The sequence below is a fragment of the Armigeres subalbatus genome, chromosome 3 (genome assembly GCF_024139115.2).
Source record: "Armigeres subalbatus isolate Guangzhou_Male chromosome 3, GZ_Asu_2, whole genome shotgun sequence".
NCBI lineage: Eukaryota > Metazoa > Arthropoda > Insecta > Diptera > Culicidae > Armigeres > Armigeres subalbatus.
In genome coordinates, this window is record NC_085141.1 from 245,019,771 (window position 1) to 245,044,769 (window position 24,999).

At 39.9% G+C, this 24,999-nt stretch overlaps 2 protein-coding genes across 12 annotated transcripts in view; both read right to left on the reverse strand.

The window, feature by feature from the left end:
- Positions 1–1,360: 1,360 nt before the first annotated feature.
- The window catches only part of LOC134222461 (calcium-transporting ATPase type 2C member 1), a 277,179-nt gene continuing 253,540 nt past the window's right edge, over positions 1,361–24,999 (reverse strand). For all 11 annotated transcript variants that reach the window (XM_062701609.1, XM_062701615.1, XM_062701608.1 and 8 more), the window contains 3 exons: positions 2,977–3,292; positions 2,467–2,917; positions 1,361–2,249 (listed from right to left, as the gene is read on the reverse strand). In XM_062701609.1, the coding sequence (XP_062557593.1) occupies positions 2,004–2,249; positions 2,467–2,917; positions 2,977–3,292 (1,013 nt within the window). In that variant the 3' untranslated portion in view covers positions 1,361–2,003. The remainder of the gene's footprint in view (positions 2,250–2,466; positions 2,918–2,976; positions 3,293–24,999) is intronic.
- On the reverse strand, positions 19,013–19,802 carry LOC134222464 (mantle protein-like). Its single transcript, XM_062701617.1, has 2 exons — positions 19,652–19,802; positions 19,013–19,587 (listed from the first exon to the last, which is right to left on the reverse strand). Exons 1-2 carry the CDS (start codon positions 19,658–19,660, stop codon positions 19,042–19,044), a joined length of 555 nt encoding a protein of 184 aa, XP_062557601.1. The 5' UTR covers positions 19,661–19,802; the 3' UTR covers positions 19,013–19,041.

Here is a 24,999-nt window from a genome sequence, read left to right on the forward strand (position 1 = left end):
GGGGAGTGCATACAATGGGTTTTGTAAACAAAGTTTTTCGATGCTCGCCACACACACACAATTTGCACTACACTACACCAAAACACAAGAAGACGATGCTGTAAAATCGATCTAACTGCGAGCGAACCAATGCAAGCGTTTTAAAAGTAATTTGGTAACGTAGAAAACACAAAAGAAACGGAGCTTCGAACAGATATGCTCATTACCCGACCGTGTTACCAACGTATTTATATATCCTACAAGATTTCAATTCGAACAATGTTACACTTGCCAAGCGGGGTGCCCGCCTTCTCCAGGAACTCTTCCTCCGGAAATTCATCCAGGAATTCCTCCAAAAGCGCTTCCGATAATTCATCCGGAAGTTCCTTCAGAAATTCCTCCGAAAGTTCCTCCAAGAATTCCTCCGGAAGTTTCTTCAGGAATTCCTCCAGGAATTCCTTCGGAAGTACCTCCTGGAATGCTTTCGGAAGTTCCTCCAGGAACTCAAATTGTAAAATTAAGTATTTCCCGAACATTCGAGATTCCGCAAATGTTGATGTTGCAGACTGGAGACTTCAATGCTTGAAAAAAAATTCGAGCGAAAGCCCAAATATTCTTCAAAATAGTGTCGGTGCGTGTGTTTTAAAATGTTTATAAATTCCATAATCTATTTGTTTATAGTATGATAAGCTTATCATAAAATAGTGCAAAAGTGTGGGAAGGATAAATACGAAAGGGAACGCAAAGTCAAACTTATTTGAAAATTTAGCAAAGGCCATATCTCACGGTTAGTTTCATAGGGGCGCAACTGTATTGATCGATTTCTCTTCGTCGATGTTTTCTTTTTATTATTGTACCGAATTGCGCTAGTTTGGCGATGATTTAATGGTTTGGTGTGATAAAGGATGACTGTACCTTGCACCAGAATCAATAATCACGCTTGTAGCATTTGAAACAATTGAATTATTAACAAAATATAAAATCGATTAAGAGAAAACGATCAATACAGTTACGCCCCTATGAAACTAAGCGCGAGATATGTTCAACAATCAAATCAAATCAGGGTAGACTACCGTTTGTTAGTCATACTTTCTGGATACAGAACGGCTCGGTATGGTAGATCAAGTAGTATGTTGACAATATTTCTTATCAGCATGTTCAATTTCGATAACCTTCTTTGAGCAATTACAAATAAATTTACATCATCTGATTTCAACCGTTATTTTGGTGAACTACAAGAGGAAACACAACTACAGAAAGGCACATAGTAATAGTAATAGAACAAAGAACTGTAAAGATAGAAATATGAATAACAGATAAGAAAATAAAAGAAGTTCTTTCAAATAACACAAGTAAAAACAAACACAAATAACAGAATAACTTACATGGCTGCCATACTTCTTCGTTTAATAAATGTTTCTCTCGTTATAGTCAGCTATCATTGGACGCGGATACAGATGTCCCGCCTATGTGCTAAAATTAAACTAACTTTTCGATGAGATGAGATAAGCCAACAATCTACTAGCCTGTGCAAAATATCTACACAAGCACTTCATACATAACTCTAAGTAAACCTATTTAGTCCTTGTAAACAGTGTAAAAAAAGATGAAAAATATTCGACGTGCTACTAGGACATGTTTGTATCGAATTATTTCTTACGGAATAGAAATGAATATCATTTAATTTCATTATACTTTTAGCTTGTCACCTGTAGAATGTTCCGTTCACGCTTTTGCTGGCGAGGATGCTCCTAATTATAGGTTAAAAATTTTGTTCGAAAATTAAAATTGATTGAAAAAAAATACGCAATTAGTCGATCTTTAGTCCAAGTCATTCCTCTCTTCCATATTCTTTCTTTCTTTCCTTTATCCGATTTGAACGTTAAGCTTAAATAAGTCTCTTGTACAGTGTTTTAAACTGTGTCGAAATGTGTGCCGGATGTCGGTATTTAGATGTTGCTTTTGATCTTATCTTTTATCAGCTTAGCTTAGTCTTTATGCAATCTTCCAGCGTGAGCTGTTTGTCATACGAAATCCAGTTCGTTGCGCTTCCTGTACATTCGCCGCTCCATGGTGCGCTCGAACCATTTCTTCAGCTCGGACACGACAAACACGCTGGAGGTGAGCGACACAAGAAACACGAGATCCATCGCAGACAACGCCTCGGTCTGGAACACCATCTGCAGCGGTGGGAAATAGATGACCAGAAGCTGGCCGAGCAGCGAGAAAGCCACCGCCAGCAGGAACATCCGGTTCGTGAGCAGGCCGATCTGGAATGAAAATGAGGCAACTCAGCTATGACTCGCTATTTTGTCAGAATGGTCACCCATATTCTAGTTAACATTCGAAAACATTTTCGAATGAAAGATAATTGGCTTTTATTGTTAGACCAGCATTCCGTCATTTGTAAATAAAAATCCGGATGATTTTATTTGTAAAGGTCACGAAATTGGCTATTAAACCCAAACGGAATGGAGTACGACTTACCTGAAACACACTCTTGGTTTGTGATCGACAGCTGAGTGCGTTCCACATATCAAACAGCACGAAACAGGTGAAGGTCATTGTGGTGTCCCGGCTTGTGACGCCTGTCCCGTCGGCCATCTCCCGCTGGAACACCCAAAGCGTTCCCAGAATGATGATGCCCGCCGACAGCAGCACGTTGATGATAAGAGATTTCGAAATCATTGCCTGCTTCACGTTGCGAGGTTTCTGTTTGAGCACATCCTGATCAACCGGTTCAACACCGAGAGACTGCGCCGGCGGACCGTCCATAATGATATTGATCCACAGGATTTGCATTGCATTCAGCGGGTTTGAGATTCCCATCAAAGTCGAGAGGGCGATCAACGAGAGAGCCGCAATTGACGTACTCAGCTGAAATCTTACAAAATTCCTAATGTTCCAGAAAATTCCCTTTCCCTCCTCGATGGCCGCTCTAAAATAATATTATAATCATTATTACTATTATTGAAATCCTTTTCATGAGAGTCTTACATTATAGTGTGGAAATCATCATCCACAAGAATCATATCCGCCGCCTCCTTGCACACGTCCGTGCCGTTTTTGCCCATAGCGATTCCAATGTCGGCTCTCTTCAGGGCCACTCCATCGTTGACGCCATCGCCGGTCATACCGACGATGTGGCCATTGTGCTGCAAGGCTTTCACGATGGACAGCTTGTGCTTGGGAGTGACTCGATAGAACACACTCACCGTGTTGATCATCTTCTCCAGCTGGATTTCGCTCATCTGGTCGATCTCTTGGCCGGACATGGCCTGCATGTGGACGATGTCCAATCCAATCTTTGCGGCTGCGATTTAAGAAAATGTATGTAGGAAAATAATGTTTTTTTATAAGGATGGCAATATTTCTAATAAATACAATCCGTGCTAGACTATAACGTTGTAAAATATACTGTCTTTGTCAGGAGACGCATATGGTGGGGATCGTTCTGTATTGCAGTCGGTTTCATGGATCATTGAATTCCAGTCAATGTAATTTGTTATAAACATCTTTCAACATGGTCTTCAATGGCTCTATGATGATTGAGTAATGAAGAATGGTTCATCGGCATGGTTTTGCTTCGGGAGAATGTTATTCAGTGCTGGTAGGATTGTACAAACTGGGGCTTAATTGAACCTATCTAGTACCGTAGATGGAATAGAGTTGTGTAAATTTGGAAATTACATTGAAGGTTCGTACTCTCCTATACGGTTTCCTCAATGACCAACAGAGCGCGTGCTACAGGTCGCGCTATGGGAGGTGAAGTACAGTCGACTCTCCACATCTCGATGTTCTATATCTCGATATCTCTCCCTATCTCGATATCTCTCCCTATCTCGATGGTTTTCTTGGACCCTTCAATTTACATGCATTTGGGCATTCTACATCTCGATAACCTCCCTATCTCGATATATCTCTATCTCGATGTGTTCTGGTCATATTTTGTTTGGGATTCTCTCTCCCTATGTCGATATATTCATATTTCTAGGCTACTAAACGATTTTTGGACAATAACAAACACAAGAACAACAAGAGATGACATTTGTTTTGTTGTCGTTTTTCATAGCAACGAGCTTCTAGTGTCCATTTCAATTTTCCTTAAATTTCTCGATCTCTCCTTATCTCGGTGGTCCCTTCAATATCGAGATGTGGAGAGGCGACTGTATAATTCGACTGAACTTATTGAATAAAGAGCCTTTTGATATAGTCAAACAGTTCTTTTTAGCCTCCTATTGTGTTATAACTGTATACTGCCAAAGGTGGTAATCAGCTGATACAAATTTTCAAACATCTTATTTCACAACAACTTAATTTCTCTAGAGCTTGAGCTTGAGCTTGATTGACTGCTCGTAGTTGCTACTCCATTATGACCAGATCAGCTGTTCTTGCACAGGGAACCAACAGATGTTTACTTGGGACTAGCACACATCTTCAATGTACAAGTACTGGTGATCTCATTTGTTAGGTCATACTGGCGCCTGTCACGTAAGAATGCAAGTCAATGTAGGGAAGGGGGAGGAAATGATTATGCAATCACTCGCCCACTGCAAGCCGAATATACCTCTGCCACGAGTTCATGCGGAATTTGTTGGAATTTTGGGTTAGGTTCGAGAGGCAGAGGTCTGTCTTGGTTAACGAGCTGCCAATGTGATAGATTGGAGAAAGCAACTTATGGAATTTCTAATTGGATGTCTGGATGATGACACGCTTTATAGTTCATTTCCAATTCTAGCAGATTACTGTTAGAATATTCAAGTTGAAGGTATAAGAATTGAGATGGAAACGGTATGGAAGTCCATTTCCAGTTCTAGCGATTGCTAGAACATGAGAAATATAGAGAAAGATACAAAGTAGGAGAATGGAACGGACCTGAAATTGAACCCACGACCTCCTGTGTATGAGGCAGAAGCAATAGCCATATGACTACCAAACCCACTTTTGACAACAACTTAATTTCTCAGGAGTTATATAAACTTATACACGGTATAGTTTAGAGGAAACACGTCAACTGATATCCAAACTTGTCGACTTATACCAGAATGTAACCGATCCTTGGACTTATTGTAAATAGGGTTAATGTTTAAAATGAGTTGTGAACTGGGGTACATGATTATTTTTTGCTAAATCAGTTACAACACAACGTGGACCACATTGAAGAACAATTATTATATTTCGATATTGTCATCGAAAGGCCCAGCTATGCTGTTACAAAGACAAACTTAATCATAAATCAGGGACCATGTTACAAACCATGCACTGATCAAAAACTAAAAAAGAAGGAGGTTTATCAAAACTAACTAAACCGACTCAAGTATTCAACGACCAAACACAACACTTACAAACCAACTAGTAATATAAATAGCAATAACCTGAACATACATTTAGGAAAAAAATCGATTGATAAATAAATTATTCTAATCAATGCGTCACAACAATAACAATAAACTAATAAGCCATCAAACCACCATAGCTAATGAAATAACTTCTTCTAATACCAATTTTGTTTTGTCATTTCTTCAATACCGATAATTGTGAATGGCTTCGAAACTGTTGAAATACCCATCGATTCACAAGAGTAGAAGACAACTTGATAAACAATAACAACTCTCGTGAGGCCATCACGATTTGTAAACAATTCTCTTTTCACCCGTTCCCTTAATAAACATGTAATAGTCAACCGTGGGATGTATTTCACATGACATTTGTAGAGTTTCAATTTTGAATTAACCAAATTCAGCTGAAAAGCAACTTGTTTAATAAATACCTAATATTTTATGTTTCACAACCATAACATGCAAGATACACAGAGAGAAATAAAATTGTGTTATTGAGAAAATAGCGCTTTCATTCTAAAAGGTGATCAGTTTTGGTAATTTTGAGTAGCGAAATATATACTGTGAGAACAAAACTCATAATCTGAAAGTTTTTTTCTAAACAAAACATTGTAATTTTAAAAGCGAAAACTTTTCAAATGACAATTAAAAAACCTTCAAATAGCATCAAAATTTTCATGAAGGTTGGCAACACTAGCTAGAAATAAAATCCATCTGACAACTATCCGAGCTGTCGAACCGTTCCCGCTTTCTATCAAACAAAATAAAAGGTTTTGTGTTGCTGATTCCAGAATTCGGCATTTTTATAACAAATTTCTTCAGTAAATTAGTGCGCGTTTCTTCGATCACCAATATACGTTCCAATTCCCGATTAGATAACGAATCGTATCCGCCGCGTCAACAACGTCAAATGAAGCTTCACTGAATCCTTGGACCGATTATGGAAAATGGTGAAGGACGTCACCGGAAGGACGAACACCGGTATTTTTCTTACAAGACTGCGACGTGATCTTCTCAATCTGGAGCCTAAAAAGGGGAATCAAAGTGGTCCATGTTCCGGATAAGGACAAACGGTACAACGGTTAGCAGCTACTGATATAGGTAAAGGTCGAGCAGAAGCGTAATCGTCCGAGTAGAAGAATGCCCTCCATCGATGACACTAATCTTCTATATAATAAAAATGAGTTGAGATTTCCTTCCTGACGATTTAACTCGCGAACGGGTTGACCGATTTGCAAGATTTTTTTCCTAATCGATTCGTTTTGGGAATCGCAAGGTTTGTATATACAAAAAGTTGGTGAATTTAACGGGGAAATGTAAAAAATCATTTGAATACTATTTTGGGTCAGCTGTTGAGGAAAACAAAACAAACGGACGGAAATTAATCTAGAGTGCGGTGCTGCAAATAGTTCATTTTGACATTTTCAACACCCGGGCAAAGCTGGGTTTCTTTCGCTAGTAATATATAATTTCAGATCCAACACAGGCAAAGTTTTACCGTCCCTCATAACCGGTTCTACGCCCCCGCGCTTACAACAAGCAGCTGTATACGGCTGGTATCTTTGGAGTGAACGCCAGCGGTAACGGGTCATCATGATCGGCATCTTCCATTCTTTCAATAATTTAACAATATAAATATCAATTAATATAATATATTAAATAAATAAGAGTTTTTAATGTTAACCCACAGCATTTGTTGTTTTAAAAGCATCACAGTCGATTCCAATGTAAAATACACATTTAGATATGAGAGGAAATTGTTATTTTGACAAATAAAATACACATTTAGTTTTGAGAGGAGGCTGTTATTTTAAATAGTGGAAACAAATTTAGTTTTGAGAGGAAAATGTTATACTGAAAAGTCCGCTCTTGTCAAAGTTTCAGCTCGAATGACATTTTTTGAGTTGGTAGATTCAACAATCTTATACTTTCTACTGAAAATCACTAACTAATTTTCTTATTTTTACCAACGTTTCTTTTAATTTTACCAACGATTTTTGTTTGTGTGTATTAGCCAATACGGACGATTAAATTCAATATAGTTATCAGTTCTCAAACCCATTCCGTGTGTTTTTATCACAACGAAGGGAAACTTCAACAGGTTATAGGCCCAGCGGATAGCTGTAAAACCAAACGAACTCAAGTTTCAGAGAGGGTGGACTCGGTAGCGAGCGGTAGCGGAACCTGCGGCGGCAGTGGACTCGGCGGCAGCAGTGGAATCGGCAGCGGCAACAGCGAAAAAAAAACTGTTCGATGAGTATGATCTAATCATACGCGAGTTAGATCGCATGAACGCCAATCTAACAAGTTCCGAAAAAGTTCACGCTTTGCTGATGGCAGTGCCGGAAAAATACAGCCATGTAAAAGGCGCTTTGGCCGTTCTTTCGAACGAGGAATTGTGTCGCAAGCCGATTTACGACATCAAACGAATGCTGCTCGATGCCGAACTCGCTTCAGTCCACGTCGGAGGTCGTCCGGATAGATCCAGTGTTGCCTTGATAAACAAATCAGGAAAGAAGAACGCGGTTAAGTGCTTCGGATGCGGTGAAGCAGGGCACTATAAGAATCGCTGTCCGAAATCGAAAAAGCAGACGAAGAAGAAGCATGGAGGTCACGCGCTGTTTGCTGGAAGAAGGATGGCGGCTCCGAAGAAGAAGAAGATTCGCTTCATTGTTGACTCTGGGGCAACCGAGCACATGGTCACCGACGAGACAGTTTTGGAGGACGTAAAGGTGCTGGACAAGCCCGTTGCAATTTCTACAGCGAAATCCGGTCAGGTACTTCGGGCTACGAAGACAGGTAAAATGAAATTGAAATCAGTCATTGAATTGAATAAAATAACATCCATATTATTACACTCAACAATGTTTTGTTTATTCCTGGTCTGGATTCGAATCTTCTTTCGGAGAGCAAGACAACTGAGATGGGGAAGAAATTAGTTTTTGTAAACGACAGTGTTCTTTTCATTAGCTTTGGTTATTGCTAAAGGAAGAGTGGTTGATGGACTCTTTTGTATGGAATTTCTCCACGATTCGATTGTCGACCCGTCAGCTTTGGTTGGTGCAAACCACGTAAGTAAGGAAAAGCTCCATAGGCGTATGGGGCATTCAAGTTGTGCGCAACAGTTGTGGACCCCTCGTCACCGGGTAACGCACAATAAGGACGGTTGAGACTGGTTAACTGAAACTGTAACTTTTCGAAGACGTCATGCAAATGTCAGTAAATTAGTACAATTTCCTTGTCATTTGTGATTCTAAATTGTTAGACACACGACAAACGTTGGAATTTAATAAATAAAAGTTAGTGTGCTTAGTTTCTATTAATAAATTACTATCGTAAGTATTGCAAACACATTAAAATTGTACACTCAACACTCATTAAATAAATAGTTTAAAGGACACTTATTTCAACGTAATAACTTGTTACACGAAGACGGATTTGTGAACGAAGAAGACTAGATATTGTGAGTAACCTAAAACTTTCAAATCCTAAAACCTAAACAAAATGCAAACATAAATAATTTCAACTTAAAGCTTACTCTGAACTAAAAGGACGAGTTTGCCTTTGAGAGGTCTGAACGTCTCCGTGTCTCCGTCACAAGGACTTTAAGAATATCTATACGGATATTTCATAACCATGTCGAGTGAAGGAAGATCTAACCTCAGATCGAGCCAATCTACCGACTCAGTACAGCATCAGTACAGTATGCAGTCTCCCGAATGAAGCTGATAGAAAGATGGTCTAGTGCGATATATGCGATCGTTGGATTCATTTTATGTGCGCAGGCGATAGCATCGAGAACGAAAATCGAAGCTATATGTGTGTGGCATGCAACCAGCCAGAGCCGTCCGTGGCATCAACAACCAACAGTGTACGAGAAGCGAGGATTCAACTCGAGATGCAACGTTTGGAAGAGGAGAAGCTACTCCAGGAAACGTTGTGAGAGGAAAAAGAAAATTAAGGAAGGTTCCTGCAAGAAATGACGATACGCTTGGAGAGAGAACGCGGAGAAAAGGCGATTGCGGCAAAGCTGGCTTTGGAGAGGGAGCACATTCAACAGAAGTATAATTTTGCTCCACACGCAGCTGAGTGACGGAGGTGTACGTAGTGTGCGTAGCCACGTAGATAGTGGCACCAGCAAGGTAAACAACTGGATGGAACGGAATGCACCAGTAACCCTAAGTACCAATCCTGGTAGTAATACCACTGGGCTTACGTTACAACAAGAGGCACGTCACAGTTCTATACCATTATACCACCTCATTAACTACTACGGTTCTTCCTATCACCATTGCAGCATCCCAAATTAGCACATCCACTCATGCAATTAATGCACCCGACATTTCGCTGATTGCTCCATCGAATTGTGTGTTGTCGCTCCCAATATCATTCATGCCAAGTCAGCCTCTATCAGTGCAGTCAACAGCCAACAAATCACATGTCAACTCTGTGGTGTTGCAGGAAACCAATACCAGCACCGTCGACTAACACGCGAGAGAGTGCAATCGCAGCTTCTACGTTTCGCCAGACGAGCCATGAAAACAGTCTGTTTGTGATCTCACCAACAACATCCACGACGGTTGCATACGCACTACCTACAGCATCGTGTACTGCAATAGCGTCGGCTTCAGTCTCATCGTATAGTAAACAAACTGCGATGATGCCCACATCAACTCTACCACTACACCCACAGACATCAGCAACCGAGCATCGCACATCGCTAGCAGTAGTAATGCCTTCGATATCTATGCCGTATGTGCAGCCATCTACGTTTCCTTGGAACGTATCATTGCCACCCCCAGCACACCAGTCTACACCAACAGGCACACCGCCGAGAAGTCAATCAACGAATGGAATGACGGGGAAGTTCCCCTTTCTGGCCCAGCACCGGACGACATCAGACAACCGTGCATCGCATATAGGGATAGGTGCTGCCGCGAATTCTTGTTTTGGTCAGTATGTTCCCTCGATCGATGCGGTAAGTAATCAACACTGGGGCAATGATTGGCAAAATACACAACAGAACCTGTGGAATTTCATTCCCAACCCTTCAATGTCGCAATCTGTACCACACGCGATGGGATACTCTGGTAATCAGGTATATCAGGGACACATGGGAAATCAAATTAGGATTCCACCATCTCAACCGTTGTCAACAGGGATAGTACAAACTAGTTGCTCGGGTCCAAACGTTTCGGTTTGTCCAACTTCAAGTGTGTTAGGGCCACCGTGGCAACCGTTAGATGGGGCAAATGTGGCAATTCGCTTGAAGATCAACTATGGCGTGCAAAATCCGAAGTCCGGGGATCCCTGTCAGGTCCGTGGATGGAGAACCAATCACTTAGACAGCGAAGCTTTCACCGCGGCCCTGGGTCTGGAAGCCAACTCTGAAGGTCTAAGCGGGGATGCGTTGGTAGCGCGTGCGACACCACCATGCTGAGGAAAGCCCTGCCGAGAAATGGCAGACAGGTGGAGTGCCGAGATTGCGGCCCTTCGATCAACCTGCCTCAAAGCTAAACGAAGGATGCAACGTGCCCACACCGAGGATGAAAGAACGGACCGCCGTGAAGTGTTTCGAGCTGCGAAACTGGCCTTTAACAAGCTCATCAAGAGCAGTAAGAGAGCGTATTTCGACAACCTATGCGAAGGAGCCAACGCGAATCCGTGGGGTAGATAGTGATGGCCAAATCAAAGGGAGCTCTTCACCCCCCGAACGGCCCCGGATAGGTTGGCGATGATTATCGAGGTACAATTCCGTCCCGAGACACAAGTCGCTGGCCCCTTGCACCGCAAGGCAATATGGGTGCCGCCGAAATGGTGGCTCCGGTGACGAATGAAGAGTTACTCTTTGTGGCCAAATCCCTAACGAACAAAGCACCAGGGCCTGATGGAGCTCTGAACACCGCTCTCGAGGCAGCAATCATAGCGAACCCGAACATGTTCAGGCCAGCTATGTAGAGATGCCTTGATGAATGTAGATTCCCCGAAAGATGGAAAAGGCAGAAATTGGTACTGTTGCCGAAAGCTGGGAAGCCGACGGGCGACCCATCGGCGTATAGACCAATCTGTCTTATAGACACGACGGGCAAGTTGCTAAAGAGGATCATCCTCAACAGGCCGTACTTACATGCACGGACTGTCATTCAATCCGTTCGGTTTCTGTAAGCGTAAGTCCACGTTGGACACTATTAACTCGGTGGTAAAGACCGCCAAGATAGCGATCCAACAGAAAAGGTGAGGTGTTTGGAACTATGCGTTAGTGACTCTTGATGTGAGGAAAGCATTCAACAGCGCAAGCTGGGATGCCATCGCGCTCCAGTTACACCGACTTAGCCTGTACCGGATTTTGGAAAGCTATTTCCAGAATCGTGTACGAGTATTGTACGTGTATTGTACGAGACCGATGCCGGTCAGAGGAGCGTTGTTATTGCCGCAGGAGTTCCACAAGGTTCAATAGTGGGCCCGGTATTATGGAACCTGAAACGAATGTTCCCTCCTGGTGTTAAGATCGTCGGTTGAACATGCAATAATTTATTTTAGCATTAGCATTGTTACAGTGTAATTCGTAGATTGGACACTAGTGATACTCATGTTTTACTTTTGAGATCTTTATCTAGAATACTATCAGAAATCAAGAAGGGGAGTGGTCCTTGATTCCAGTCTTAAACAAAAATAACAAAAGCATGAGGATTACTACTCCTGGCCACGCCCATCTTCACCGTAACTAGGGAGAGGAAGGAAGTGTTGATGTAGTACTTACTTAACGAGAGGCCACCGACTTAGCGACACCCTCATACAGGTTGAACATGCAGTAATTTATGTAGGTAAAGTCGCGATCGCATCAAAGGGGAGTTTGAAGCTCCTTGGGGTCGTAATAGACGACAAGTTGACCTTCCAAGGTGTGTGCCAGTAGACGTAGGCAAACTTCCAAACTTAGGCGTACAGGTGCATGATAGAATTAGACGCGAAAGTCTAGATTTGATGGTTCTGTTAGGACACAGTAGGTATGAACAATGTTCTATCCAGTTTTCCGCAAGTGGTAATGGTCGCCAGCTTGCCTGCGGATTAGTCTCTGAACTGACGTTTGTGGAGGTCAACTGCACCCATCGCTACGAGTATTCTGACCAATGTGGCATATAAGAAGGTGCTGATGAAGTGAATTAAAACCTTCTTATATGCCATATTGATCAAAATGCTCGGAACAGTGGGTTGACCTCCACAAACGTCAAATCAGAGACTAGCCCGCAGGCAAGCTGGTGGCCATTACCGCTCGCGGAAAACTGGATAGAAGAGGTTTTGAAAGCGAGCGGAGAGCAATATTTGTGATGGTATAAATCTCACGACCTTTCTCATGCCAAACTACCGTGTAAAGTAGTTTTTTTTTTTCCCAAGGGCCTCCCCTCGGAAAAGAAAATCAAAATCCTTTTTTTAGAGTGGTGGCAATGCATATTATTTAAGGCAAAAACATGCAAAATGATAAAATAAATGCCCCACTTAAGGTGAAGGTGGGCTGAGTACCAAAACAAAGCTTTGAAAGTATTGGTACAATAAAAACTGTCATATACTGTAGCGGTATTGGTGTCGTATTTATAAAAAAAAACAAAGAATATTAGTAGGGTGGTTCATAAAACGACCCAGCCCACTGTGCTCACTCGATTACCTCCCATGCTCCGAGTGTCCTACAAAAGCCGATTTGAACAAAAACTGATTGAGCATAAGCCGGTTCAAGTTTACATGAAAACTAGTATAGGATAATAACCCCTTTCATTACACTGGCTACAGCGCCTCCCCTCTAAACGCTAGCGAAAAGAGAACCCACATAGCTGAAAGCAACATTCCAGAGACTTCACGAAAACCGCACCGCAGGAAAGATCCGTTGATTACGTAACGCAAAAAATAACATTTTATACCCTGCTCACTCCCATGTACACTTTTTGTATGAAGTATCTGCCTCTGGTGCGATAGATATCTCAGACAAATTCTGGCTATTTTGATGAATTACACGTTTCACGAATGCTTTCTGAGAAGCCTAATTATCATGCTAAAGATTCGCAACCTCGATTAAAATCGACTCCCAACTATTGGAACGACCATTCAATATACATTGTCTATTGAGTTGAAGCTCTTGAATATTTCATCCAGTCATATGGTCTCTCCCTCGCCAGCGACCAATGACGGAGTGCGACAATCAGAATAATGTAAAATTCAACCTCGCCATACCAACTGTCATACAAACCTGAAACGACCTGTGCACGGTATGCCCCTATTCAAACCAGCCCAAACAGTGGGTCACTACTATTGTCACCTCGAAGCACGGCAGAAGTTTGAGTGTGGATTGCGCATGCCGAAGGAGTGTCGTAGCGTAGTATCGTTGATTGGTCCCTACATACCGCTATTGACACCTCGAGGCATGCCAGTGGAGTGTTGGGGTGAGCACCCAAATAAGACTCACATGGGGCGAGTGAAATTTGGAGAAGCTGCTTCGACGGCAGGGTAGTAGTGGGATGAATCCGCACACCCACAGTGAGACAAAAGTGGTGAACAGGAAGTGCCCCTACTTCGGTAGGGTAGCACGTGGTCTGCTTCGGCAGAAGACCGAGTGATCGGCCTGTGCTGAGGAAGGAGTGTCGTAGCGAATAACCGAGATCCATCGACGGTGTTATCAAAAACCGATATTGACGGAAATTCGCCAGCATTAGGGAAGAGCGAATACGAGATCTCGCTTAACTTTTCAAAAGGACCGAAGTAACATGTTTTCCATGAATTAATTTGAATATTGTAATCAACAGACCAACAGAGCAAGCATTTGATTTGTTATCTCTAAGATAGGTCCCAATCTTGCATTTGCTTCGTTTTTATTTTTCTTCGCATATTTACCTTCGATTGTTGATAATTGTTTTCAACACTTAGTTTAAAAAAATAAATCATATTCCCTCATCCTATGATACCAATTAAAAAGAAAATGAATTTGAAAAATCAGAAGGGTTATGTACAAGACACAACCGCCCAACGTAAACTACGTAAGACAGTTTTGTTCAGTGAGGATTGTAGTGCCATCATGCATGAATATTTTTAGAAAATTAATTTGATTACTTATGTCACTGGTTTCGAACAAAACTAGCGTATCTCAAGATATGAAAATTGTTGGATACGACAATTGTTTAAAAAATTTACTATGAAAACCAGTGTTGGTAAAAACTCAAAATCTCAAAACTCATGGATGATTCAAATCAAGCATGAGTTAAAACACACCCAACTGAGCACCTAAAAACTCATGGATGAGTTGAATCATCCATTTGAATCATCGTTGGTTTTCTTTTGTTCTCCTTCGTTAAAAACAGTGAATTGACGTTTGTCGCATAAAATATTAGGCACTCTTTTATGTATAAGCAATAAATTGTCCCCAAATTGATTTCAAATGCGTTTCTAAACAAAAATGATTTTTTGGCAAATGAGTGAAATGATGCGTTTTAGCATGAAAAAATCAAGCGTGATGCATTCCTTTAAAATCGCAGACGATTTCGTTCGCACGGGAGCGCTCGTTGATTGAGATTTATGAGTGATTTTACCAACACTGATGAAAACCCAAATTTATTCCTCAGTGGTTATGATGCCTTTCTTGGATCAGAATTGCCTACATTTGGGTTTTGAAGCATTTGATGAAATATTTCAATAGAAGAAGCCCTAGGGGAGCATCCTCTTTTCCGTTTGCAACATTTATTATTCAGAAAGATTGCATCGTACATCATTAGAAATCATAAAATGTCAATCATGTACAACCCAATTAATTTGGTTGTGATGCGCGCGAGTAGTAAACTTTGCGGACGGGAAAAGAGGGTGTGTGTTATTAAAATCTATCTCCCACTGTCTGGCAGTGTCACCAGTGTTGGTAAAATCTCAAAATCTCAAATCTCATCGCCGATTCAAACCATGCGTGAGTAAAATCCCATCAGAATCATGGCCCAGAGATTTGCTCATGATTCGAATCGCAATTTGCATCATTGCATGATATTTACGTGTTCTTCATTGTTGAATGCATTGAATTATCTGTTTTTCGTCTAAAACAATGGCTAATAATTGCATATATAAACAAAACATACACCTCGATTGCGTTTTGACACATTTTCATTTTTCGGTGAGTGAGCGAAGCGATGCGATTCTGGCCGAGAAACTCAAGCGCGATGCTCCCCCTACAGAATCGCAGGCGAGTTAGCTCGTGCATGAAACCTCGATGATTCAGATTTGAGTATGATTCTACCAACACTGAGTGTCACTATGAATAAAATATTCGTGCAACCATTTTAATATTATCATTGCAAGACTTTTGAATCAGGGAGCAAGAAGGTGATAGCTCTATTGTAACTCATATAGCCCGTCTCAAGAACGTATGCGTTCCGAAGCTTTTGTCGTGTACAATAAGTACCGCATGATTGCACCCACGTATTATAAAAATATCTTAAGTGCATTCGCACTTCCTGAATCAAAGTTAAATCCTTCTGATTCAGGTGCGCATTTAATTGGACAAAATATTATTAGGCCGATGAAAATATTTTTATAAAATATGCCCCCCCCCCCCTTTGTACTGTTTTGCTCAAAAATAACAATTTGAGGGGCAACAAAAAAAAAATTCCGGTAAATTTTGAGAACTCTCAAAATATTCTTTAACAAACCCGAGGATTTTTTTTTTAATTGTAATATTCATTTTTTACTAGCAGACCCGACGAACTTTGTTTCGCCTAAAATTGATTTATTCTCTGGTTAGTTTTCGAGTTATGCAGAAATTTTTGGTTCATTTGTATGGGAGCCCCCCTTTCCAGAAGGGGGAGGCGTTGCAAACCATCACAGAAACATAGCTTCCCTTCCAAAACCTTCACACGCCAGATTTGGTTCCATTTACTTGATCTCGAGTTTTGATGAAATTGATGTTTCATTTGTATAGGAGCCAGGTTTCAAAGAGGAGAGGGGTCTCGAACCATCTTAAGAACCTTCCCCGGCCCCAAAAACCTCTGCATTCAAATTCTCACGCCGCTCGATTCAGTAGAAGAAGAAGAAGAAGATTACCCCCTCCCTCTTGACTTTGCGGAGACCAGTAGACCTTGACCTTGCGTAGACCATAATTTTTAATAAATATGTGTAACGGCCTTATTAGTTATCAGTTTGCAAAAAAAAGGTTCAACATTTTTCCAAAGTTGTTTTTTTATATAAACATGTTTGTGCTATTACATTGCGAATTGCGATGATTGCATTACTAGCAAGGGCATTGGCATTGATAGCAATTGATCGTCTCATGCCTGCACAAACATGCCCCTATCTGCATCAGTTTTTATGCACCATGCACTACATAACGCATTTTTGTTACTTTTGTTTCGACCGCAGTCACTGGTCCGGCTCCATTGTTTTACTTTTTGTGCGAAACACCGCACAAAAAGCAGAGTCCAAAAGCCAACCGCACTGAACGGCGACGACCGAAACGAGACTCTTGCGGACAAAAAAGAGGGTGCTGCCAAAATAATCCGATACCCTATTTTAACGTTCATAACCCAAAGTTTCAATATATTTGACAAATTGGTAGAGAATTTCCGAGTCGATTGATATATAAATTTCAAAAATCCATCGGAAGATAAAGGCACTATTTAAGTTCAAAATCTTACATGATTTCGTGACGGTCCTGAATTTGGAAATTTTCATTTGTCACCCTGTATCCGAGTCTTCCCCTTAGACGTAGTTTACGTCAAAAAAAATAACAAAAATTGCATTTAAATCTTTATCCTACTTCGTAATACCCCTTGGTATCAACAAGCTTATGTCCCTCCATTCCTACCGATGCTCGTAAGCACCATCTCGCATCATACCAACTGCTGAGAGATGATGTCCATAAGCAATGAAGAATAGGTCAAAATCCGGCATGCTCCGTAGAGGGTATAAAAGAGAGGTTGGAGCTGGATTCGCGCTCTCTTGGTAACAAAAAAAAACCGCATCAAGTAGGAACAAAAAGTTAATCCAGTTTCCGTGCCGCGAGTGGTGTTAGTAGTGAACAAGTATTCCACTTAACCCAATTACCATAGAGTGACCAGTGATTTTCCGGTCGAAAAGTGGCCGTACACGACCAGTTACTGTGTAACGTGGGACGAAGCATTCCGTGGCTCCGTGACAACCCTGTGAGTGAAGCCCGTTTGGGGAAATCGTGAGCTTTCGAAGAACAGTCACCCTATTATCGGCGCTGGTGCTGTCAGTCCAGCCCGAACCCAAGGTCGACATCGAAGAAGGTGCAGCCCTATCATCGAGACTACTCTGTCGACGTGACAACCCTATCGTCATTTGGTAGCCAACCGGTACCGGTAAGGTAAAATATCGGTGCATTTCCTAACTTTACATTCCCGATCCATAAACAAAACTAACCTTAAAATTGAAATTTACTAGTGTTAGAGCACATTTATTTTCAACGCGAGTCCCCGAGCTCTATCCAATTGTTTGTTCGGAGATTTTACGGAACAAGTGTGGGAAGTGAGTCCTCTCGAATATAATTCTCCTGGATAGACCCTGAGAGGGCTAAATTGTAAATAGTACTGTAAATATTTAATTCTTAGAATTAAGTGAAGTGAATTTTATTTAAATTAGTTAGCAATTGAATTCTAACAGAATTCCTTTTGAAAAGTTAAGCGAAATATCTGTCCGTAATCGCTAACTCGAATCCGGCAGGGTATCGCGGCCGAGGCAGATCCAGGGGCTCTTGGGGACGAAGGCTTGACAAAGAGAGAATGGAAGTCGATAGGAATCTTACCAGGGCTCCAGTCAAGTCTAAAACGCCCAGGATAGGGATCATTTACATTAGCCCTATCTAGCCCTATCGGGACACATGAGTGAGTGAGTGAGTAACGATCAAGACCTATACTACACCCCACCGTCAAGAATTTTCACTCAGTAAAAAATACTATCTCGTTCCAATGAGAAGTAATTGATATTGTTTTATGCCACGCGTTACGCGGAAGTTCTACGAAACGATCAACAACAAAACTGCACCGGCACCAATCATGACTCATGATCAATGTCAGCTTCTATTGATATATTGATCGACAAAGCAGGAGTGGCTACTAGTTTTAATGCAGCATATTTAGCTATTGTTGGATGGACACTCGAGTAGAGTACAAGTAGAATAAGGATTGAGGATGATGGACAAGCAGTAGAGCCACTCATGATGGACGAAGTAAGAAAGACTATCCCATAGTTAAAGAACGGTAAGTCTCCTGGGAAGGTTGAGATACCGGCCAAATGTGTCAAACTTGAAGGAAGTTCGGATTCGGTAACGATATACCTAATTCGATAACTCGAACATCAACGTTAGAATTTTGACATCTCCGGAAGAAATTATCTAAAAGAAAGAATCTTCAGCCGACTCTCTACATCTCGATGTACTATATCTTGATATATCTTTCTACGTCGTTGATTTTCTCGGTTCCTTCAATCTACAGTTATCCAAAAATTGAATAAATTCCAGGGACTGGAATGGTGGTGCAGCCCATGTACGTCTTTTCTCTATGTGTAATCAGTCTAAATAAATTAAATGAATTATACGCATCTAATATATGCCTTCTATGAAAACCATAGCCATTATTGCATTTAAACTGGATGCAGCGTGTTCAACAACTAACTGTTTAAAGTAAGGCCTGTCCCATATAAAGAAAATAATAAACCAATTGTCAATAAATAGTTATTCTATATTTGTTCATCCGAGATACTTCTTGAAGCCCAACAAACCAGACAGTTTAGATGCTTGCACTTTATCTTCCTCCTGAACCACAGGTACTCGGATGGGTATTTTCACTGCGTTAGTTTCCGGTTCGTATATATCTTTCGTGACAATTTCCTCCACGGGAACCTCCCTGATGACCTTCACTATCTTCACGTGCGGAACCTCCTTGATGATTGGCACTTCCTTGATCAACTCAACTTCCTTGATGACTTCGACGGGCACTTCTACACGTTTGTGGACCTCCTTTTCCACCGGAACTTCCCGGATCACTTCCACATCACGGAACACTTTGACCTCATTAATCACCGGCACCTCTTTGATGACGGGAACTTCATGCACATCGTGCACAACTTGATTTACGGGGACCTTTTTTACTACCGGGACTTTGACTTCCTTCACAGTTTGTATGCTCTTTTCCACCTCGCGGACATCCGGCGATGGAAACGGAATAGGAAGTGGCAGGTTAACCGGTATGAAGGTTGCCTCACAGGCTATGAATAAAACGCATATCAGTGCAATCTGTTCAAGAATAATCGGTTAGTCTTCGTACTTTTTCTAGTGAAATTGTGAATGCTGTACTTACAACTCTCATTTTGCTTGATATTGTCCGTTGAACTGGGGTGAAATGTTTCTATTAGACTAATACCAGTAGCGCCGGGCATGTTGCTTATATAGCAGTGAACACATGAACTGGGGCAAAACAGGTTGACCGAACGAAGATGGGTCAGCTAAGTGCTTTTGGATCGACCGGTTTCAGTTTCGCACATGAATTTGCAATTTGAAATATTTGAGGAATGTCTTTGTCCCAATATCATAACCTATCTATTGGCATGGTGGGTGATTACTCAATATTTGAATGTTCCAGATTGGCCATCTGTTATGCCGGCTCGAGGTACTTTTAGAGGCTTTGCGAGTTGCATCACTTTGTGAAACGTGAATAAATTAAACGTTTGGAGATATTTTACTATGTGTATTAGGTTGCTGGCCAATATGTAAATTATGCTTAGTAGGTGACTCACATAAAGGGTTGTTACCTTTCACATAAAAAGCTGATTAATCCACCTAGCGGTGTTTGTGTATATCTAGAACTTTACTTCTTTTTTCTTATTTGCCTTTCTTGTAAAACGAAGTTTTACCGAAAGGCCACCATTTCACTACAAAAGCGCTTTTTATGAGGCCTAAAGAGATCGACGTCCTTGTACATGTTGCACATGTTATGCTTTATGAAAGGCAAACATTAGCCTTTTACTTTTTACTTTTGACGTAGAACTACGTCTGTCTTTTCAATATTGGGGTACACTTTACGATTGCAAAAAATCGAAAAACGTCACGAAAATATGATAGACTTTGATCGTTAATATCTCAGCCGTTTCTCGATGGATTTTCAATTTTCTTGGACCATTCGATCAAGGAAGAGTCAACGCTTCATTCCCGACGTACACTGAAGTCGTTTTATACGCGTTGTATTTCTACACGAATCGCTTTTTATGCAATTTTTTTCACCAGAATTTCGGGATTAACGTGGTTCATATAAACATATTTTGGAATTTATGCGGTTTTTACGTTGTTTTAATTTACGCGGCCCATATCCTCCGCGTAAAAGCTGACGCCAGTGTGTTACATTATGTGTGTGTTACAACACTTGCCAACAGCTTAGCAATCGGTTTTGGTGAATCAGTCAAACTCGTAAGTGCATCGCAAGCTTCTTCTTTCATAGCACTACATTCCAACTGGAAGTTGGTCTGCTTTTCAACTTAGTAAACTATTAGCATAAGCAAAATATGCAAGAAAATATGTTACCAATGCTTCGAATCGAGATACAATTAGCGAACGACTTTTACTCTATTATCAATTGATAATTTGGATATGTGACCGCTTGAGAGTGTTGTTCATCCTCGATTATTTGAAAAATTATATACATCACCATGGTTCGTGATGCTCACTCAATCTCAGCAGAAAATCACGAAAACTAGCAGTACTGCCACGTAGTTCAACGTCACCTTTGCGTACAACCCGATTGGGCTGCACCTTTGAGTTTTTATATAGAAATTCTGAATCGATTTGCTCGCAGTTATTATTTTTATCATCTTTTTCAATGGCTCTGCATTCCAACTAAAAAATCTTACTTTCTTTCAAACTTAGTGTTCTATTAACAATTCTACAATTACTAATTTAAAACTAATGTATGCCAAGTACAATGTATACACTTTTGTGTGGCAAGCACAAGGTATACACTATGCCTAGGGAGTCCACCCTTAGGTCGGACAGAAAATCAAACTTGCCATCTACAGATTGGAAATCCTTCGCCTTCCTTCCTTCGAGAACCCAAAAAACGATATTTCAAATAAAAAGAACGTTTGTGATCAAATGAACTAAATTGCGTTTATTTTTGTTAGCAATTAAAGATAAAAAGTAGGGGAAGTGTTCCGTTTTCCATCTCACTGGACATATATTCATCTCATCGCAAAACAAAGAAATACAGCATCAATCTCGTTGCTTTTTCTAGCTAACATGCGTGTTCAGTGCTAAAAAATCACAAAAATAATAAACCAATCGAATTCCTTTTCGTTGCTTTGTTTTCGATGGGATGAATATGGGAGCTATGAGATGAAATGCCGAACCGTTCCCCTATATAAGAAAGTTTCAAAACAGCACAATTAGGTGGACTTTTTGTAATTGTTTATTTCTAATATTGATTTATTCATGGAAATTTAGTATTTTTTCAATGAAAATTTTACATAATTTAGGGAAATTTCATATTTATCTATTGCCTTATTTATCACCCTGATTTCTTTATTAGCAATTTTTTTTTGTTTCGAAAATATCAAACCTTTCAGCGAAGTTTTTTTTTAGTTTTTAGCAATTCTATAGAAATAATTTTCAGGAAATTTTAAAAAGTTTCTAGAGATCCTTTCAGATTTTGATAGATCTTGAGCACATAATTCTCAGAGGAAGAAATTCTTTACAATTGATCTTTCCCGTTAAAATATTGTATTAGCTCGATCGATTCTTTAACTCATTTAACGTCAACTTTCCATAAATTTTAAACAAATAATCAAAAAAGTGCTGAAAATTAATTTTCGCCTGACATTTGAGCAATTTCAGATTCAGAGAAGCTCGAGGCGTAAAAAAATGGACCAACATCATGCCGGTTTATACTGTTACTGTTTTCTGTTAAAGAGTACGCACATAGAAGTAAATTATCCAATTCTTGGCCAAAACTATTTTTTGCGGTTATTTGGGCCTGATATTCCTAGGACGAAGAAATAATTGCCAATTATGCAGTAAAAGCAATTTTTGGCTAAATCTATCCACCTAGCAGTGTAAATCCAGATAGAAATGTTAAATTAAATATGTTTTCAAATAAAACTTCGCGTTTTATGTAAAATCTCTTGCTTCCGCTACGCGAACGATCCTTGGATGGCTATATTTCACAAAGTAGCAAGAAACCCGTAGTTAAAGCTCTATCCTTAAATGGATTTTCTAACATTTACATAGGAAAAAAAAAACATCTAACTTATTTTAACCCATGCCCATGATCCCAAAAGAAAAATGTTTGTATAAATTCGCATGCACAAAAGTAAACAATGTTTTTTGCTTGACCACTCTTATCTCCTTAACTTAAACCTTAACCTTAAAAATTAGGGTCTGAAAAGGTAAAGCCTGTAGTAAAAAATATAAATCACCTGTATTCTATATACCATGGCTTGAAACAACAACGATTACCATGTCCGAGTCGAAGCCCACAAAATATCATAGCTAGCCATGACGAAACTATCATATTTTAGGCACCGTTCATAAACTATGATCACTTCAATGAAAACGGGTCCTTCCTAAATCTAGGTTGTAACAGATTTCTCTACAATGCAGAATTATAGATAAGCGATTTCAATATAAGGTTTTCAAAAAAATATCAACTCAACTCACGGGAGACCCCTTATTCTATTTGTGTCTTGACAAAATGCATGCTAAATAGCATGCTTTTTACTTTTTATTCCTGGATTCGTTATATGTGGTAATTTATGAACAAATGTTAAAATTTTGTTTTAAAATGATGAAAAATCGCATTTTATTCAAATAAGGTACACCGGGGCAAGTTCAAATGCGGGGTAAGTTGAAACGGAAGCTGTAATTCAGATAGGAAAAGACCGAATGCTGTGATAATTTTTTTCAACAAACTACTCGCCTAAACGCACCTTCTGACTGCCATTCCCGAAAGATTGCAGCTTTCAAAGGCAATCCCTGCCATTGTTTATTTTTCGCTCTTTGCAGAATCCAAATCAACTATTTGACGTGCCAATCAAACAGGTCTCAAACCAATGTTTGGAAGAGTTTTTTCATCAAATTTTTACGGTAGGTAATCATGCAATGTTGAATAAGCATAATGATTGCGAAAAATCGATGAAAGAACCGTTTAAATTTTTATATTTTGGTTGATTGATATTGCTCTGCATGTTCAACTCATCGCACTAAGGGGTAACTGGACCAAAATCCTGGCCAAAATTATATTTCGGCGTTTTCTGGTAGGTTTGGCATTTATGATGCAAAAACATAGTAACAATCCATTTTCGAACATTTTCACAGGTGCAAATTCACCTACCAGTGAGAAATGACCTTTCTTGATATGTTCAAAAATGAAATTATAAACTGATACAGAAGCGACAGCTCCATGACAGTTCATTTTTTCACACACTTTTGTCCTTAATTCACGTGGGAAACGTGGAAAATGAAAAATCTCGCGTAGCATTTGGTAAAGGCCTATTACAGAAAGGTAAACATTAATCGATTCAAAACAAAACATTAGATTTTCAGCTCCCATTTCACAAGTTTATTATATTTTTAGCAGCGAAATCTACCCAGAACGTACAATCAACACTGATTACTCACGCATAACATCAGTTGCATCGTAAAATTTGAAATTGATTAAACAAAAGTCTGGCTATTGTTTTTGCACCCTTATGGGTGCTTTTTGCTTAAAACATCTTCATCTTACAATAACATAGGATTGATTATTTTTGGAGAGGAAATGTTTCTTTCTATTTCTTGTTTTGGTCCTATGTACAAGGTTGCCTCATATGGTTACTTCACTTAAGACCAAGTAGACTGCTTATTCGAATTGTTTCTATTTAGCTTGAAGTGGCACTTGCCCGTTTTATCCCCTACTCCATATTATTTCTTTGCTTCAACTTGTCTACATAATATCAACTATTATGTATTTAAGTTATATCGAGTTTTACATATCTGTTGTCAATGCAATCGCCAAATTCAATTCAATTGATATTTAGATTTTTCATAAGATTGATTAGTGGGAAGGAGATGAAAGATAATAGAGAATTCGCTATGCTTTGTAGAGATTTAAATGAGTAGCAGATGTCCCAAACTAACATTATTATTTGAGAGTTAGGTTACAAAATTGTATTAAAAAGTTTTTTTTAATCGGCTCCGTAACGCCCTACAGCATTTGAGCCTACCAAATGAATGAATGAATTACAAAAAACAGAGCATGTTACTGTTGTATTCAATCATGTCTATGTGTCAAATGCCTCGAAAACCAGAAAAAGCTATCTGCGGAATTTTTCTGCCTATATACTGTTGAAAACAATGGCGGAAAATATGAAAACAACCTATTTTGAAGCTACTCGCAAATTCGTTTGCGGACGAGTGCGGATGATCTTTAACCCGCAATGGAAAGATGAAAGCCTATATTTTCATGTGTGTACAATCTCGTAGCGGAATACGAGGGAGTACTTCTACTTTTTTAATAATGAAGTTTGTTAAAAAATGTCAAAAACTCAATGTTATTTATGTTTATGAAATAATATCTTAATGTTAAATATAATTCATTTCAACTCATGGAGGTCCTAGTGCAGTCTATAAATGATGTTTTGTGTACTATAAACCTAACATTATATGTGTTGTTTAGATTAGTCA